The 18385-nt window shown below is 39.6% G+C and overlaps 1 protein-coding gene across 3 annotated transcripts; it reads left to right on the top strand.

The window, feature by feature from the left end:
- Positions 1–312: 312 nt before the first annotated feature.
- LOC112174852 (protein SPIRRIG) lies at positions 313–18245 on the top strand. 3 transcript variants are annotated; one of them, XM_024312671.2, is made up of 20 exons: positions 313–456; positions 555–1053; positions 2109–2178; positions 2810–2895; positions 3465–3600; positions 3691–3747; positions 4023–4199; positions 4536–4727; positions 4859–4924; positions 5178–5292; positions 5465–6636; positions 6864–7563; positions 7650–7752; positions 7955–9063; positions 9212–10859; positions 11005–14055; positions 14437–14745; positions 14964–15270; positions 15673–15819; positions 16348–18245. In XM_024312671.2, the coding sequence occupies exons 2-20, from the start codon at positions 845–847 to the stop codon at positions 17515–17517; spliced, it is 10824 nt and encodes a 3607-aa protein (XP_024168439.1). In that variant the 5' UTR covers positions 313–456; positions 555–844; the 3' UTR covers positions 17518–18245. The 3 variants fall into 3 exon arrangements, with proteins under 3 accessions (XP_024168439.1, XP_024168440.1, XP_024168442.1); XM_024312672.2 differs by having other exon boundaries at positions 323–456; positions 539–1053; XM_024312674.2 differs by lacking the exons at positions 313–456; positions 555–1053; positions 2109–2178; ... (1 more) ...; positions 3465–3600; positions 3691–3747 and having other exon boundaries at positions 4089–4216.
- The last annotated feature ends 140 nt before the right edge of the window (positions 18246–18385 follow it).

The following is an 18385-nucleotide window of genomic DNA, read 5'->3' as shown; positions in this document are numbered from 1 at the left end:
AGAAAGTGAATTCTGATTACGTGCTATGCCTTTGCCATTAAGGCAAGAAGTGGTGTTTGATGTAACTATTAAATACTGCCAACAACAAACATAAAATAAAGTAATCTTCATTTTTAGCAATTTTAGATTCTAGATAGAGAGGCTCTCACGTCTTGACCGTCAATCTCGAGACGCCACGTGGAAGGCTGCGAGTCGTGGATCCCACGCTGACGTGGTCGAGGAAAAGGGCGATTTCTCTAGAAAAAAGAAATGAAAATGATATCTGCATTTTTAATTTTTATTTCTTTTTGAATCGTCCACAGAGAGATAGAGAAAGAGAGAGGAAAAGAGAAAAAAAAAAAAAAAAAAAAAAAACGAACAAGGCGCGGAGAGAGGCCGTCCGAAACAGAACACAGAGACTCACAGAGAAAGAGAGAGTTTTAATTTCCTTTCTCCTTCTTCTTCATCATCATCTTGGTAATAATCATAATCATAAATATTATATTGCCTTTGTTTCTCTGAGCCCAAAGTCCTTAAACCTCCGCGTTTCTCGTTTAAGCTTTCCTTCTTTTCAGGCTCACTTCCAAGAAAAAAAAAAGAAAAAAAAAAAATTAATCCGAAAAATTCAAACGACGCGGAAGAGACGAAGATCGAGCTCGGAGCACGAAGCGGCGTCGTTTTACCGGATCTCGCTGCCTTTCGAATCCCCAATTGCGGTGGACTTGTCGATTGGATTGGATTTTGGTTCATTTTCTTGCGGGGTTGGGAGGATTTAGAGAAGGAGGGGAGAGAGGTGTTTCTGGCTGGATCAGATCCTCCTAGGGCTTGGATCTGGTGCGGCGGATGAGAGAGGAGGACGCTTCGTATGTTTCAGGGATCCAAAGGAGGTGGGAGAACGATGAAATGGGGAACATTGCTTAAGGACTTGAGAGAGAAGGTTGGCCTCACTAATTCCCCTGCCTCTGCTTCAGCTTCTTCTGCCACAGCTGCTGCTGCTTCTTCTTCTTCTTTGGATGCTCTTTCTTCCTCTACCAATGCTCTTACAGCTCTTCACGGCTCGTACTCTCCTTCAAGGTCTGTGTTAACTCTACTCTCTTTTATCTGTTCTTGTTCGTCTTTGACTTTCAATTAGGGCTTTTTGTTGTTCGGCTCTTTTCGACTGGTTCGTTTTCAGTACGGCATTGGCTTTTTGTGTGTGTTTCTTCTTGGTTAGGATTGCTCCGGTGGGGGTTTACTGGGTTTTAGGTGGTGGAATACCAGTTCATGATGGACTAGGATGAGGTCTTGTTCACTTGAGCATCGGCACTCCGGTGTTTGATCAAGTGCTGGATTGTGAGACTTTTTTAATTTTGATGACATAGTTGCGGTGTTAGTAGATGACATGATGATTAGTTTTAGTGGTGCAGGAGTGGTTTCTGTAGGAAGTTTCTTTCTCAGTTCTTTAGTGTAGGCCCTGGTAGCTGTTGCCGAATTGGAGTTGTTGACATCTAATTCATGGCACTAAGCAATGGATTCCTCTGCCTCTGTAGGTTTCCGTTATGTTTTAGACACATGATCTGCTAATGTTCTTGATCCTCAGAAAAGTTTCTGATTCAATCACACTGTGGTTGAAGTTAGATTTTATGTCTGAAGCTCTTGTTGCTTTGGATTGCATGTCATTGGTTGATAATTTTGCATACCAATGACATAATATATGGCCTTATAAAGGAAAGGGTAATAGATTATGTTTGACGATGTGATAAAAGCCTTGTAAAATAAAGCAGCTGGTAGTGTGCTGTCTGTTGAAGATGATGGTAGTGAGGTAGGTATGTACAGATACATACCTATGTGCCTGTATACAGTTTCTCTAATTCCATAGAGGAGTTAATTTGTGGCTGACTCTTGAAACACGGCTGGTGACTGGAGAGCATAAGAACCAAAAAGTGGGGAAGTTAATATAGCACTTCCCCAGGTTCTTCTCCCAGAAATAATTGGATTATTGTTTTGGGTGGGTTTTTAATCGTTGCTTGTAAAAGTACATTTTTAAACCTCAACCAGAAAGTATATGTCAAGGTATCAGGTGTTTGTAGATTATATTTCAGTGGTGTTCTCTTTTGGAGGATTATTAACATACATGCCTGTGAAATCAGAGACAAACATGAATTGGAATTGGACTTCAAGAGGTTTTGGGAAGAGTTCCGGTCATCCAGCTCTGAAAAGGTTTGTTCTTAACTAGTTTTTTTTTTTTGCTCTTCTTTCTTACCGTGATGCAGAACCAATAGGGAGAGAGGAGGAAAAATAAGATCGAGTCTTGGATTCCACACATCTTAGTCAACTAAGTCAATTCCTGTCCCTAGAGAGCAGTATTATATATTTGCCAGGATAGTCCAGAATGTCATAATAAACATCCTAGACTACTGAAATCATTCTTGGGATTAAGAATTTCTATCTAGAATGTTTTGTTCTTGGGTTAATGATTTCTCATATATATATATATATATCTTATATAATTAACCCAATTCTCCTTTGTATGGTTAAATTTTTGAACTTCCTGCTACGCCCATAGTTTATTAATATGCAGAAGAACAACATTTACAGAGGGTAAAACTGATATTAGCTATAAAACTGAAAATAACTACCCACTACCACTGAAAATAACTACTCACTATTCATTTCTTTTCTTCTTTATTTTCCAGTTTTTTTTCTTTCTTTTTTTCACAAATTTTCAAAAACAAAAGGCTAAATGACACGCACTAGGCTAGTATGCATGAAGCTATTTTTATTCTTAAAATCTATTGTCACGTACTATTCTCAGTTTCTAATTTTTTTTTTTTTTTTGGGGTACATGCAGGAAAAAGAAGCGGCCTTAAATTTAACTGTAGATGTTTTCTGTAGATTAGTGAAGCAGCATGCAAACGTAGCTCAGTTAGTTACTATGTATGAATACTCTCCTCCCTATCTTACCTGCTGAATATTATGACCTATTTGTTTACAGTGAAAAAAAAAATGATGTAATATAATGATTGTTGCAGTAAGTATACCTTTGCTCTTGGTCAATTTTCCTGTGTAATAGAGATGGAAATTATACTGAGCTTTTGCTTTTTAATGAATGGATTCTTGATTACTGGTCAGTCACATATGTTATTCTTTACGTGTGTACTTTAATTGATTCCTGGTACCACTGCAAATCAAAATGGATTAGTTCCAGCAATCACAACTTTATGTTGCAGAAGTTGGGAATGGACAAGTGGCTACTCCTCTATACCTAACAATTTATCATCAATCAATTTTATTTGATTTAGACTTTGATTTACTAGATACATATGGTTTTGTGTTAATCCAAAAGCGTTTTTACTTAAACGGGACTTTTGCTTATTTTGGTAAACAAGGCAAATTTTCCACTGAACAACTGTCAATTAGTTGTAATGCATCTACCTAGTCTTGTGGAAATCAGAAAGCAAATCATGAGCTTTTAGACTAACACTGCAAGTTTTGATGAATCACAGGTTAGTTGAAACACATATATTCTCGTTTGTGGTGGGAAGAGCATTTGTAACAGATATTGAAAAGTTAAAAATCAGCAGCAAAACAAGATGTTTGGATATAGCAAAAGTATTGAAGTTTTTTTCAGAAATCACAAAGGTTGGGCTTTTAGACATTTCAGCTTGATTCTTATTGTTGTTTTTCTCTTCATTGGCTATTCAAAGTCATATCCTTGCTTATTGTTTGCAGGATGGCATCAGTCCTGGTTCAAATATGTTGACAGCCATAGAAGTCCTTGTTTCAGGGGTAATTTTTTTAATTTTATTTTTTTATTGATTTCTCTATATTGCTATACTTCTTTGTTGTGACTGTCGAGTGATTTTCTATTTTATTTTATATAATAATAATAATAATAATTATTATTATTATATTTATTATTACTCTTATTCTTATTATTATTATTTTTATTATTTTGGTGTAACCTATCTTGAGACTATCTTTGAAACTTATATGCATCGATTCTGTCAAAGCTATGGAATTTATTAATCTGCTTTTCTTCTCTTTATTACTGTTGTATGCAGCCTATTGATAAGCAATCTCTCCTTGATTCGGGAATATTATGCTGTCTCATTCATATTCTTAATGCCCTTCTGGTTCCTGATGAAGCCATTCAACACCAAAAGGCTGCTGGTCATGAAGAACCATTTATATCTGAGAAAGATTACAATGGTGAAGCTGGTCAAGTCCGTCGGCTTGAGGTAGCTTTTGCTTAATGGTACACAACACCATGCATGCTTATGAATTATGAATCAATGCATGTATACGCACGGACACCCCTGAAACTCTTTGTTGGAAAAATAATTGTATAGGCTTGATTGTTGTTTTGTCTCTGTTTGCTAGAGACTTTTACATTTTAAAGCATGAAGATTCTTGAATAGGCCTGTCTTGTTTTCCTATAAGGCGTAAATTTCACGTAGTTGGAACATATCAAGCAGAATAGTGCTCTAATAATTAGCATAAATAAAACAACCAAACAATTTCTCGTGCATTTTGACTATATCTTGTTACCGCCTTTCTAACCTATAATTATGCAGGTAGAGGGAAGTGTTGTGCATGTTATGAAAGCATTGGCAAACCATCCTTTGGCAGCGCAGAGTTTGATTGAGGATGATTCGCTACAGTTGCTCTTTCAGATGGTTGCAAATGGGTCGTTGACTGTCTTCTCTCGATATAAGGAGGGACTAGTTCTGCTGCACATCATACAACTTCATAGACATGCTATGCAGGTAGATCATAGCAGATATTGCCTTCCATTATTGCAGTGACATAGCTGTGTAGCAATATTAGCCATATTTAATCAGCTCTCTAACATGCTAATTTTTATCTTGCTTGTGTTAACATATGGTTATTTTTCCAGATTCTTGGTCTTCTTTTGGTCAATGACAATGGGAGCACTGCACGATATATTCGCAAGCATCATCTGGTATGGTCAAATTAAATATGCACTCTTACTGTTTGTGCATGGTTAAATACACTAAATGCTTTCCTACACTCATGTATGCTTTCTATGTACCCCTCTAGATCAGGTTGGGATGAATGTATAGTTTAACAAGGTGGATGTTGGCTAAAAATACTGTGCCGACTTTGGTTCATTATTTTCATATCTTACAGTCATGGTTTTCTTGTTGTCATTCTATATATTTTCTCAGATTCTGATATTCTGCTCCCATATGCAGATAAAAGTTCTTTTGATGGCAGTTAAGGATTTCAATCCTGATTGTGGTGATTCTGCATACACTATGGGAATTGTAGATTTGTTGCTTGAATGTGTAGAGTTGTCATATAGGCCTGGTAATTGCCTTATCAATTTTCTTTTTTTGATCGAATCATATTAACTCGATGAGATGGATGATTTTTTGTTATCAATCTAAATATTTTTTCCTTATGCTGTACGTCTGTCATTGTGATTTTCTGCAATTTAATTAACATGTTGGCTCTAATTTGATGTTATTTTGGCCTGTAGAGGCTGGCGGTGTTAGGCTCAGGGAGGATATTCATAATGCCCATGGGTATCAGTTCCTCGTTCGGTTCGCATTGGCACTTTCATCCATGTCAAAAAATCAGGGGTTTCATGCTGTTTATTCTAGATCTTCAGACCAAAGTTCTGCTTTAGATGGTCCCAATGCATCTAATGTTGCAGACATGCAGGATATCATGGGAGAAAAGGAGTCCTTAACCCAACAACTTTCTCCTACACTCTCTAGGTTGCTTGATGTTCTTGTTAATCTAGCTCAAACTGGCCCAACTGAGTCTGCTGGAACTTCTGGAGTCAAAGGTTCCAAATCTTCCCATATGAGGTCTACTGGTCATAACAGGAGTCTCACAGCATCTTCCGATCGCTTGGCTGATGACGTGTGGGAAAAGGACAATAATAAAGTTAAAGACCTTGAAGCAGTTCAGATGTTGCAGGACATTTTTCTCAAAGCGGATAATAGGGAGTTGCAAGCAGAAGTTCTTAATCGGATGTTTAAAATATTCTCAAGTCATCTTGAAAACTACAAGTTGTGCCAACAGTTACGGACTGTTCCACTTTTAATCCTAAATATGGACGGTTTTCCTCCTTCCTTGCGCGAGATAATTTTAAAAATTCTCGAGTATGCTGTCACTGTGGTGAATTGCATTCCTGAGCAAGAATTACTTTCACTTTGCTGCTTGTTGCAGCAACCAATAGCATCAGATTTAAAGCACACTATACTTTCCTTCTTTGTTAAGCTTCTATCATTTGACCAGCAGTACAAGAAAGTCCTCCGAGAAGTTGGTGTCTTGGAGGTTTTGTTGGATGACCTCAAGCAGCACAAGTTCCTTTTGGGTGCAGACCATAGTAATACTAATCTGCTGGAGAAAAAATCGGGATCAAGCAGCTTCAAACCACACTTGGACAATAAGGATGTGATTATTTCATCACCCAGGCTAATGGAATCTGGTTCAGGGAAGCTTCCTATATTTGAAGTTGATGGTACAATTTCCGTTGCATGGGATTGCATGGTATCTTTACTAAAGAAAACTGAAACAAATCAGTCATCTTTTCGTTTGGCTGATGGGGTAACTGCTGTTCTCCCATTTCTTGTGTCTGATATACATCGCTCGGGTGTCCTAAGGGTCTTGTCATGTTTGATCATTGAAGATGGTAGCCAGGTTTGTGAATTAATTTTCTATTGTTACTCCAGTACATTTGCATTTTTTATTTATTTTTGAATACAATTTAACTAGCAATCCAAATCCTGGACGTTCAAAATATCAAATTTTTGCACGTCTGAATGTTATAAAAGCTGTTGTGCAGAAACCATAATACATTAATACATGAGTTAAACTTTAATTATGTCTATTAGTATCCAAATAACTTTTGATCTGATTTTCACTAGGCACATCCTGAAGAGTTAGGTGCAATTGTTGAAATCCTAAAAAGTGGAATGGTTACAAGTGTTTCGGGATCTCAATACAGGCTTGAAAATGATGCAAAATGTGACACTATGGGAGCTTTGTGGCGCATTTTGGGAGTTAATAACTCAGCTCAGAGGGTTTTCGGTGAAGCTACTGGCTTTTCTCTTCTGCTTACCACACTGCATAGTTTCCAAGGTGATGGAGGGCATGCAGATCAATCTTCTTTGGAAGTCTACATTAAGGTGTTTACATACCTGTTGCGTGTTGTGACTGCTGGAGTGTGTGATAATGCAGTTAATAGGACAAAATTGCACACAATTATAACATCCCAAACTTTCTACGATCTTATATCCGAGTCTGGCTTACTTTGTGTGGACTGTGAAAAGCAAGTCATACAGTTACTATTCGAACTAGCTCTTGAAATTGTGCTTCCACCGTTCTTGACACCAGAAAGTCATACACCATCTGATGTGCCTGATAGTGGGGCGTCAAGTTTTTCACTAACGACTACATCAGGCTCATTTCATCCCAATAAGGAAAGGGTGTACAATGCTGGTGCTGTTAGAGTTCTCATTCGTTCATTACTGCTCTTTACTCCTAAGCTGCAGCTTGAAGTGCTGAAACTTATTGAAAGTCTTGCTCGTGCTGGCCCCTTCAATCAGGAAAACCTCACCTCTGTAGGTGCGAAGCAAATAATTCAATGTTTAGTTTCTAAATTAATGACTACTATTCTCAGTTCTCACTTCTACTTTCTGTAATATATTTAGGTTGCGTAGAACTTCTGCTGGAAACCATCCACCCTTTCCTTTCGGGCTCATCTCCATTACTTAAATATGCTTTGGAGATTGTAGAAGTTCTTGGGGCATACAGGTATAACTTTGTACAATTCTGGGAACCATTTTATTTGGTCTGTCCAGTCAGCATTGTGGTTCGACTTCAATTTATTTTCATCTCATTTTCGTGTGTATTTAAATTTGGATTTTGGAAATTTAGTTATCTCTACAGAAATTAAGAATGTTGGTGTGGGTTAAAGTGTACTTGAATAACAAGGTTTATTATGTATGGCTGACAGGCTATCTGCATCAGAACTTCGAATGCTCATTAGATATGTGTTGCAAATGAGGCAAATGAAATCAGGTAGCATACTTGTTGGAATGATGGAAAGGTTAATCCTTATGGAGGATATGGCCTCGGACAGTGTTTCTCTTGCACCCTTTGTAGAGATGGACATGAGCAAAATTGGGCATGCTTCCATTCAGGTCTCCCTGGGAGAAAGATCTTGGCCTCCAGCTGCTGGTTATTCATTTGTTTGTTGGTTTCAGTTTCAAAATCTTTTCAAGTCACAAGTTAAGGAAACAGAGTCTTCCAAAGCTGGTACTTCGAAAAGGCGGCCTAGTGGGCAAAATCACGAGCGGCATATTCTACGAATGTTTTCTGTGGGTGCAGCAAATAATGAAACTACATTCTATGCAGAACTATATCTTCAGGAGGATGGTGTTCTGACCCTCGCAACCAGCAACTCTTGCTCCCTATCATTTTCAGGCTTGGAATTTGAGGAGGGCAGGTGGCATCACCTTGCAGTTGTACATAACAAACCAAATGCTCTTGCTGGACTATTCCAAGCTAGTGTTGCTTATGTGTATCTTGATGGAAAGCTGAGACACACAGGGAAACTAGGATATTCTCCATCACCTTTTGGAATTCCTTTGCAGGTAACAGTAGGGACCCCTGTTACCTGTGCAAAAGTTAGTGAGTTGACCTGGAAGGTCCGCTCGTGCTATCTTTTTGAAGAGGTGCTCACCTCAGGTTGTATCTGTTTCATGTACATTCTTGGTAGAGGATATAGGGGGCTCTTCCAAGACACAGATCTCCTTCGTTTTGTCCCTAACCAGGCATGTGGTGGCGGTAGCATGGCTATCTTAGATTCACTAGATGCTGACTTGACCCTGGCCTCTAATTCACAGAAGCTTGACACTGCAAACAAGCAAGGAGACACAAAAGCAGATGGCAGTGGAATTGTTTGGGATATGGAGAGACTAGCAAATCTCTCCCTGCAGCTTGCTGGAAGGAAGCTTATATTTGCGTTTGATGGTACCTGTACAGAAGCTAATAGAGCATCTGGGGCTTTATACATGCTCAATCTAGTTGATCCAATGTCTGCAGCAGCTTCTCCTATTGGGGGTATGTTTAAGTCAAAGCCTCTCACATATAACATCTTAATGTGGCTACTTTATATCAACAAAGCTGGAGCAGTTGGATTAACTCTTTTTTTCTTTATTTTTTTTCTTTTTAATTTTTATCCTGTATTCTTATTTCTAGTTTTGTGTAGGTATTCCACGTTTTGGACGTCTTCATGGGGATATTTATCTATGTAGGCAATGTGTAGTTGGTGATACTATCTGTCCAGTTGGTGGAATTACTGTTGTCCTTGCCTTAGTTGAGGCTGCTGAGACTAGGGACATGCTTCACATGGCCCTCACTTTATTGGCATGTGCTCTTCATCAGAATCCTCAGAATGTGAGAGACATGCAGAAATGCCGGGGATACCATCTGCTATCTCTCTTTTTGCGTCCACGAATGTCACTATTTGATATGCAATCTCTTGAGATATTTTTCCAGATTGCTGCCTGTGAAGCTTCATTTTCTGAACCAAGGAAGTTGAAGTATACCCGGACTAATTTGTCACCAGCCTCAACTGTGCAGGAAACCAGTTTTGAGGAACTTAATCTGTCAAGGTTTCGTGAGGAGTTTTCATCAGTTGGATCCCAAGGAGACATGGATGATTTTTCTGCGCAGAAAGATTCATTTAGTCATATATCAGAGCTAGAAAATGTTGATATTCCAACTGAGACCTCAAATTGCATCGTGTTGTCCAATGCAGACATGGTTGAGCATGTCCTATTGGATTGGACATTGTGGGTAAAAGCTTCAGTTTCGATTCAAATTGCTCTCCTCGGTTTTCTGGAGCATCTAGTGTCAATGCACTGGTACAGAAACCATAACCTCACTGTTTTGCGCCGTATAGACCTTGTTCAACATTTACTTGTTACTCTGCAACGTGGTGATGTTGAAGTTCCTGTTTTGGAGAAATTGGTTGTATTGCTTGGGGTAATTCTAGAAGATGGTTTTCTGTCTTCTGAACTGGAACATGTGGTTAGGTTTGTCATTATGACATTTGATCCTCCAGAACTGACACCCAGACATCCAATAATGCGTGAGGCCATGGGGAAGCATGTAATCGTTCGAAATATGCTGCTGGAGATGCTGATTGATCTGCAAGTAACCATTAAATCAGAAGAGTTGCTTGAGCAGTGGCACAAGATTGTTTCATCCAAATTGATAACATATTTTCTAGATGAGGCTGTCCACCCGACAAGCATGAGATGGATCATGACTCTGCTTGGTGTTTGTCTTACTTCCTCTCCTACATTTGCACTGAAATTTCGCTCGAGTGGAGGTTATCAAGGCTTGTCCCGGGTGCTTCCTAGTTTCTATGATTCCCCAGACATATATTATATTTTATTTTGTCTGATTTTTGGCAAGCCTGTTTATCCTAGATTGCCAGAAGTTCGCATGCTAGACTTTCATGCCCTTATGCCGAATGATGGAAGTTCCGTGGAATTGAAATTTATAGAGTTGTTGGAGTCTGTGATTACTATGGCAAAATCTACTTTTGATAGGTTGAGCCTTCAGTCAATGCTTGCCCACCAAACGGGTAATCTTTCCCTGGTTGCTGGCATTGTGGCAGAACTTGTGAATGGAAATGCAGACATGGCTGGAGAGCTTCAAGGTGAAGCATTGATGCATAAAACATACGCGGCACGCTTAATGGGTGGGGAGGCATCAGCTCCTGCAGCTGCTACTTCAGTCTTGAGATTTATGGTCGATTTGGCAAAAATGTGCCCCCCTTTCACTGCTATTTGCAAACGAGCAGAGTTTCTTGAAAGCTGTGGTGACCTATATTTTTCTTGTGTCAGGTTTGTCATGGGACAGAAAATTTACTCTGCCATAGTAATATAGGATGACATGTTATTCCAATTTCATGTGATTCTTATCTGTACTGTTCAACTAAAGATGTTACTTTTTGTGATATTTTCTTATCATTCAACTGGTGTCTTGCAGAGCGGCTCATGCTGTGAAGATGGCAAAGGAACTTTCTTCAAAGACAGAAGAGAAGAACTCAAATGATTTTGATGATACTTGTATTTCACAGAACACTAGCTTACCTCATGAACAGGATCAGTCTGCCAAAACCTCCATGAGTGCTGGAAGCTTCCCTCCTGCTCAAGTAAGTACAAGTTCTGAAGATACAGCTGTCCGACTGAATTCTGTGACTGATGAGAAAGCAGAGATGAAGGTTTGTACATCTCAGGAGGAATTGAACAAATTTGTGCAAGATGATGCACAAGCTGTTCAGAGCTTAAATGGCGACAATGCTGACCAGATGTCTGCTACTTCCAGCATGGATGAATCTAGCTTCTTTAACAAGAAAGTCAGGCCCGAGCCCATTAAACCACCAGATTCGCAGAGTTCTGCTTCTTTTACCATGCTTGATTCTCCAAATTTATCCGAAAAGTCCATCTCTAGAGTTCCAATCAGTCCTTCGCCGGTTGTAGCATTGACATCGTGGCTAGGAAGTGCAGGCAATAATGAATCCAGATCTCCCTTAGTCGCCAGTCCTTCCGTGGATTATTCTGTGACTAGTACTGAATTCGATCAATCTTCGGAGGTGAAGACCACTTCTCAGGGGATTTCTATTGCAAATACCTTTTTTGCAGTTACTCCAAAGCTGCTTCTTGAAATGGATGATTCTGGTTATGGAGGTGGTCCTTGTTCTGCCGGAGCAACTGCTGTTTTAGATTTTATTGCAGAAGTTCTTTCCGAGTTTGTGACTGAGCAAATAAAGTCATCACAGATTATAGAGGGCATCTTGGAAAGTGTCCCCCTATATGTTGATGCAGATTCCGTATTAGTATTCCAGGGTTTGTGCCTGAGCAGACTGATGAACTTTCTGGAAAGACGTCTCTTGCGTGATGACGAAGAAGATGAGAAAAAGCTGGATAAAGGTCGTTGGTCCTCAAATTTGGATTCATTATGCTGGATGATAGTGGATCGTGCATATATGGGTGCTTTTCCTCAACCAGCTGCTGTGCTGAGGACCCTCGAGTTCTTATTGTCTATGGTACAATTGGCAAATAAAGATGGCCGAATTGAAGAAGCTACTCCTAGTGGAAAGGGTCTCTTATCTATTGGAAGAGGGAGTCGGCAACTTGATGCATATATATATTCAATTCTTAAAAATACAAATCGTATGATATTGTATTGCTTTCTGCCAACATTCTTGGCTGCAATTGGAGAAGATGATCTCCTTTCAAGTGTAGGTTTGCTAATTGAACCCAAGAAGAGAGTATCCCCAAACTCTTCGGGAGATAATTTAGGGATTGATATCTGCACAGTCCTGCAGTTATTAGTTGCTCACAGGCGAATTATGTTCTGTCCCAGCAATATGGATACCGACATAAACTGTTGTCTTTGTGTAAATTTGATCTCTCTTCTTCGAGACCAACGACAGAGCGTACGGAACATGGCAGTTGATATTGTCAAGTACCTCCTGGTGTATCGCAGGTCAGCTCTAGAAGATTTGCTTGTCTCTAAACCAAACCAAGGACAGCACCTTGATGTACTACATGGTGGGTTTGACAAGTTATTGACTGGAAGTTTATCTGGTTTCTTTGAGTGGCTTCAAAACTCTGAACAGGTTGTGGAAAAAGTACTAGAGCAGTGTGCTTCCATTATGTGGGTACAGTATATTACTGGATCTGCTAAATTTCCTGGCGTGAGAATAAAAGCTATGGAAGGTCGTCGTAAGAGAGAAATGGGGAGAAAATCAAAGGATACATCAAAGTTAGATTCAAAGCACTGGGAGCAGGTGAATGAACGAAGATATGCTCTGGAATTGGTACGGGATGCAATGTCTACTGAGCTGAGAGTTGTCCGTCAAGACAAGTATGGATGGGTTCTGCATGCTGAGAGTGAGTGGCAAACCCATCTTCAACAACTTGTTCATGAGCGCGGAATATTCCCAATGCGAAAATCCTCTGTTCCAGAGGATCCGGACTGGCAACTTTGTCCAATTGAAGGTCCATACAGGATGCGGAAAAAGCTTGATCGGTGCAAATTGAAAATTGATACCATCCAAAACATTCTTGATGGACAATTTGAAGTAGCTGAAGCAGAGCTTGTCAAAGCCAGAAATGAGAACGATCCAGGCTCTTCTGATAATGATTCTGAACCGTTCTTTCAACTCTTTCCTGATAATGCCAAACAGAATGGTCTTGACAGAGAGCTGTATGATGAATCATTTTATAAAGAACCAGATGATGTCAAAGAGGTTGCTTCTGTTAGGAATGAGTGGAGTGATGATAGAACTAGTAGTATAAATGAAGCAAGTCTACACTCTGCACTTGAGTTTGGTGGTAAGTCTAGTTCAGGGTCTCTTCCCATAGATGAGAGTATACAAGGAAGATCTGACCTAGGATCTCCATGGCAATCCTCTTCTGCAAGAACTGATGATGTCAAAGTTACAGATGATAAACCAGACAAGGAACTCCATGACAATGGAGAATACCTAATCAGACCTTATCTGCAACCTTTCGAAAGGATACGATTTCGATATAACTGTGAACGAGTTGTAGGCCTTGACAAACATGATGGCATATTTTTGATAGGCGAGCTCTCTCTGTATGTGATTGAGAATTTTTTCATTGATGAATCTGGGTGCATTTGTGAAAAGGAATTCGAAGATGACCTCTCTATTATTGATCAGGCTCTGGGGGTAAAGAAGGATGTTACTGGCAGTATGGATTTCCAGTCCAAGTCAACTTCATCTTGGGGCACAGCTGTTAAGTCCTGGGTTGGGGGAAGAGCATGGGCCTATAATGGTGGTGCATGGGGAAAGGAGAAAGTGTGTACTGGTGGCAACCTGCCTCACCCTTGGCACATGTGGAAACTTGACAGTGTTCATGAAATGTTGAAGCGTGATTACCAGCTGCGTCCTGTTGCTGTTGAGATATTTAGCATGGATGGATGTAATGATCTCCTGGTGTTCCACAAAAAGGAGAGGGAGGAGGTTTTTAAGAATCTAGTGGCCATGAATCTTCCCAGGAATAGCATGTAAGTCTCCAATTGCCTCTACTTTTTTTTTTTCCACTCTTTTTTCAGAAGCAACCCAAAATTTCGTTGCTGTCATAACTTTTGGACATTTTCTTCATTTTCTAATAAAATATTGTATGAATCTTGAGTTTTTTAGACGTGTGTGTGTGTGTGTTCTGTTAGTTCTGAATGTGTTTGTGCATCTGCTTTCTCTTTATCTGAGTCTGTTGGGGATTTTATGATGCCACTGCATAGCATGAGACAAGGCAGATATGAATGGCAGGTTTACCTATGTTATTGTTTAACTTGAGTATTGATAGTTGTCGGCCCAATACTTTTTCTTCATCTTCTGAATTTTTAAATGCATAATTTTTGACTTTGTAATTCTCGTCCTTGCATTAGGTTGGACACAACCATTTCAGGATCATCAAAACAAGAAAGCAACGAGGGTAGCCGTCTATTTAAGACGGTGGCTAAATCCTTTTCAAAAAGGTGGCAAAATGGAGAAATAAGCAATTTTCAGTACCTCATGCATCTCAATACCTTGGCAGGACGTGGATACAGTGATCTTACCCAATATCCAGTGTTTCCATGGGTTTTGTCAGATTATGAGAGTGAAAATCTGGACTTATTGAATCCAAAAACATTTCGTAGACTTGAAAAACCGATGGGTTGCCAAACACCAGAGGGTGAAGAAGAATTCCGGAAAAGGTCACCTTCATCATTTACACTTGAAGTTGTTCTTTAAGTCATTTTATGTTCTTATTGTTTTTTTACTTTCACTGATTGAAGTTCTCGTTGCATTTCTATATAATTGATTTTGCCCTTCTATGGTTTCCACTTCATTGTTATATTTTTCATATGGATGTTACTTATTACTTAGTATTGGATTCTTATTTCTATTTCCTATTCTCTGTTTTTCTACTTAGATATGAGAGCTGGGATGATCCAGAGGTACCAAAATTTCATTATGGTTCACATTATTCAAGTGCTGGGATTGTTCTCTTCTATCTTCTCCGCCTACCACCATTCAGTGCTGAGAATCAGAAGCTACAGGGAGGTCAATTTGATCATGCTGATCGTCTTTTCAATAGTGTTGGAGATACTTGGTTAAGTGCAGCTGGAAAGGGAAACACATCAGATGTGAAAGAGTTGATTCCAGAATTTTTCTACATGCCAGAATTCCTAGAAAATCGTTTCAATCTGGATTTGGGAGAGAAACAGTCGGGAGAGAAGGTCAGATTTTTTGATGCTTACTAGATATTTGATTCTGTTTCATGTTCTACAGTCTATTACCGAACCAAAATTTTTTGCAGGGGACAAAGTATATACTGATATTGTAGTGTTTAATATTTGTACAACCCTGGATGCTTAATGTTTCTTCATACTTTGAGTGTGAATATATAATTTTGAAAATGCAACACTGTAAGTGGTGGGACATTGTAGAGGGAGGTTGTGTACATGTTCAAGGTTGGGGAACTGGTTTTGCTGTGTGTGTTCCTTACTGTCCCAGTGGGTGCTCCCATGCAATTGCTGTTTGAAAACAAGGATCATTCACATACTATAGAATAATACAGTTTGTGTCTTCATTTTCTATTTCATGTTGTTTATGAATTGCGTCTTTGTTTTCTATTTCAGGTTGGTGATGTTGGTTTACCTCCTTGGGCTAAAGGCAGTGTTAGGGAGTTCATCAGAAAGCATAGGGAGGCACTGGAATCTGATTATGTTTCAGAAAACTTGCATCATTGGATAGATCTCATCTTTGGATATAAACAAAGAGGGAAGGTCGGTATCAAGATCCATCATGATCTATATGTTTCTCAGTCATTACCTTTATGCATTTGGCACTTTGCAACTCATTCTCAATCTTTTGAAAGAGTCCATTAAAGTTCCAAGTAATAAATTTAAAAAGCAGATAAAAGGCATGCAGATTGCACAAGTACCAGGAAGTTCTCTAAGAATATGTGGCATCGTTTTGGGTTCATCTTTCTGAACCCAATATTAAACCTCATCCAGAGAATGCCCCAGCTGAAAGATATCATGAGGAAAAGATGATTTATCCTTTATATCTTAAAAGAGATGCCTTAACCTAAACTATTTGTATAATGAAATCCTTATGTGCTTTTGGCAGTCAAATGGGCATTGAATGTTCAACTTAGTAAACTAAGGTGGACATTATGGAATGCTACCTTAAAGAATATGTTTGGTTCTGGTTTTCAAATTAACTCCACAGTTTTTGCTATCCCACAGCTTTCGCTTAAATTCTTTCCCTTTTATTCCTGCTTTTGGTGCTAATTCATTCTTATCTTACAGGCGGCTGAGGAAGCTGTGAATGTCTTTTATCACTACACATATGAGGGCAGTGTGGACATCGACTCAGTTACAGATCCTGCCATGAAAGCCTCAATTCTAGCACAAATTAATCATTTTGGGCAGACACCCAAACAGTTATTTCTCAAACCCCATGTCAAAAGGCAGGTTGACAGAAGGCTTCCTCATCCACTCAAGTACTCGAACCATCTTGTTCCGCATGAGATCCGCAAGACTACGTCTTCCATAACTCAGATTGTTACTGTCAATGAGAAAATCCTAGTGGCAGGAACAAATTGTTTGCTAAAACCAAGAACATATACCAAGTACGTCGCATGGGGTTTTCCTGATCGTAGCTTGAGAATTATGAGTTATGATCAAGATCGACTGGTCTCCACACATGAGAATCTTCATGGGGGAAACCAGATTCAGTGCACTGGTGTGAGCCATGATGGTCAGATTCTGGTGACTGGGGCTGATGATGGCCTAGTTTCTGTTTGGAGAATCAGCAAGTATGGTCCCCGTGTCATGAGACGCTTACAGCTGGAGAAGGCACTTTGTGCCCACACATCCAAAATCACATGCCTTCATGTTAGCCAGCCTTACATGCTGATTGTGAGTGGATCAGATGACTGCACTGTCGTTATATGGGATCTCAGCTCCTTGGTTTTTGTTAGGCAGCTCCCTGAGTTCCCAACACCGATATCTGCAATTTATGTGAATGATTTGACTGGGGATATTGTGACGGCAGCTGGGATTTTGCTTGCTGTTTGGAGCATTAATGGGGACTGCCTTGCAATGGTTAACACGTCCCAACTGCCTTCTGATTCAATTCTTTCCGTGACAAGCAGTTCATATTCTGATTGGCTGGATACAAACTGGTTTGTAACGGGTCATCAGAGTGGGGCTGTTAAGGTGTGGCAAATGGTGCACCACTCTAACCGTGAGGGTTACCAACAGAAGTCAACTAGCAATGGAACGGTTGGTTTAAATCTCAGTGATAAGGCTCCAGAGTACAAGTTGGTGCTCCACAAGGTACTGAAGTATCATAAGCATCCTGTTACTGCCCTTCACCTTACGGTTGACCTAAGGCAGTTACTAAGTGGTGATTCTGGCGGGCATTTGCTTTCATGGACACTGCAAGATGAGAGCTTGAAAGCTATTCAGGGGTGATGATCAGAGGTTCTCATTTAAGTGTCATAACTTCACTACACGGGACAGCTATTGATTCTAAATGAGACCTTAAGGGTTTTATGAGTCATCCTCATGAATGAAAAGAATGGAAGTGACTTCATAATGCATGGAAAGAGGGAAAGTGCCACTGCAGGGCTGGCCTGGACAGAAGCAGGACCAAACTATACAGGATTGACAGGAAAACACTAGAATTCTCATAAGCTTATGTTAATGTTGAAGCCACACAAGTATACAACAGGATGTTTGCCCCAACAGGTCGAGCATCTGATCGAGAAGGCAGAATGATAGGCTGTGCTTTTGCATGAATGGGAGGATGTTTGCCGTTTCACCCGATGAACATCAAGTCTCTACAGGTCTTTTGTTTTGATGTAAATAGATGGACTAGGACTAACAGTGTGTAATGAAGTTGTATAGCAGAAAAGCTTGTCAGGAATGGGACCATGTGGGGTGGTGATGACCGTCCCCTGTTTGAATGTGGGACGATTAATTGGTTGAACATGTGCCTTTAGGCTATAATTCTTTTTGAACAGTGCAATTGGGCGGCACTTAATGGCCTTTTCTTTTTTGTGAGTTGTACAATCTTCTCTGTCCTAATTCCTACGAGGTTTATTAGGAAGGAAGCTGGTTCTTTTGTTGATTGGGAAATGAAAGAACTTGGTATTTTTTCTTGTATCAAAGAAATATTTAGGAGGTCTTGTTTGTTTACAGTTTGAGATTGAATGCAGCCATCGTTTATTATTGCATCCGCATTATCATGGATCTATAAAAGTTTTTTTTAGCTCTTAGAGAATGCTCAGTTTCCTAAATGAATTTGCGGAATCACATAATCGATTTTTGTTCATTGCTT

The sequence above is a fragment of the Rosa chinensis genome, chromosome 6 (assembly GCF_002994745.2).
Source record: "Rosa chinensis cultivar Old Blush chromosome 6, RchiOBHm-V2, whole genome shotgun sequence".
Classification (NCBI taxonomy): Eukaryota; Viridiplantae; Streptophyta; class Magnoliopsida; order Rosales; family Rosaceae; genus Rosa; species Rosa chinensis.
The sequence above is the reverse complement of the archived record's forward strand: the minus strand, read 5'-3'. Positions and strand labels throughout refer to the sequence as shown.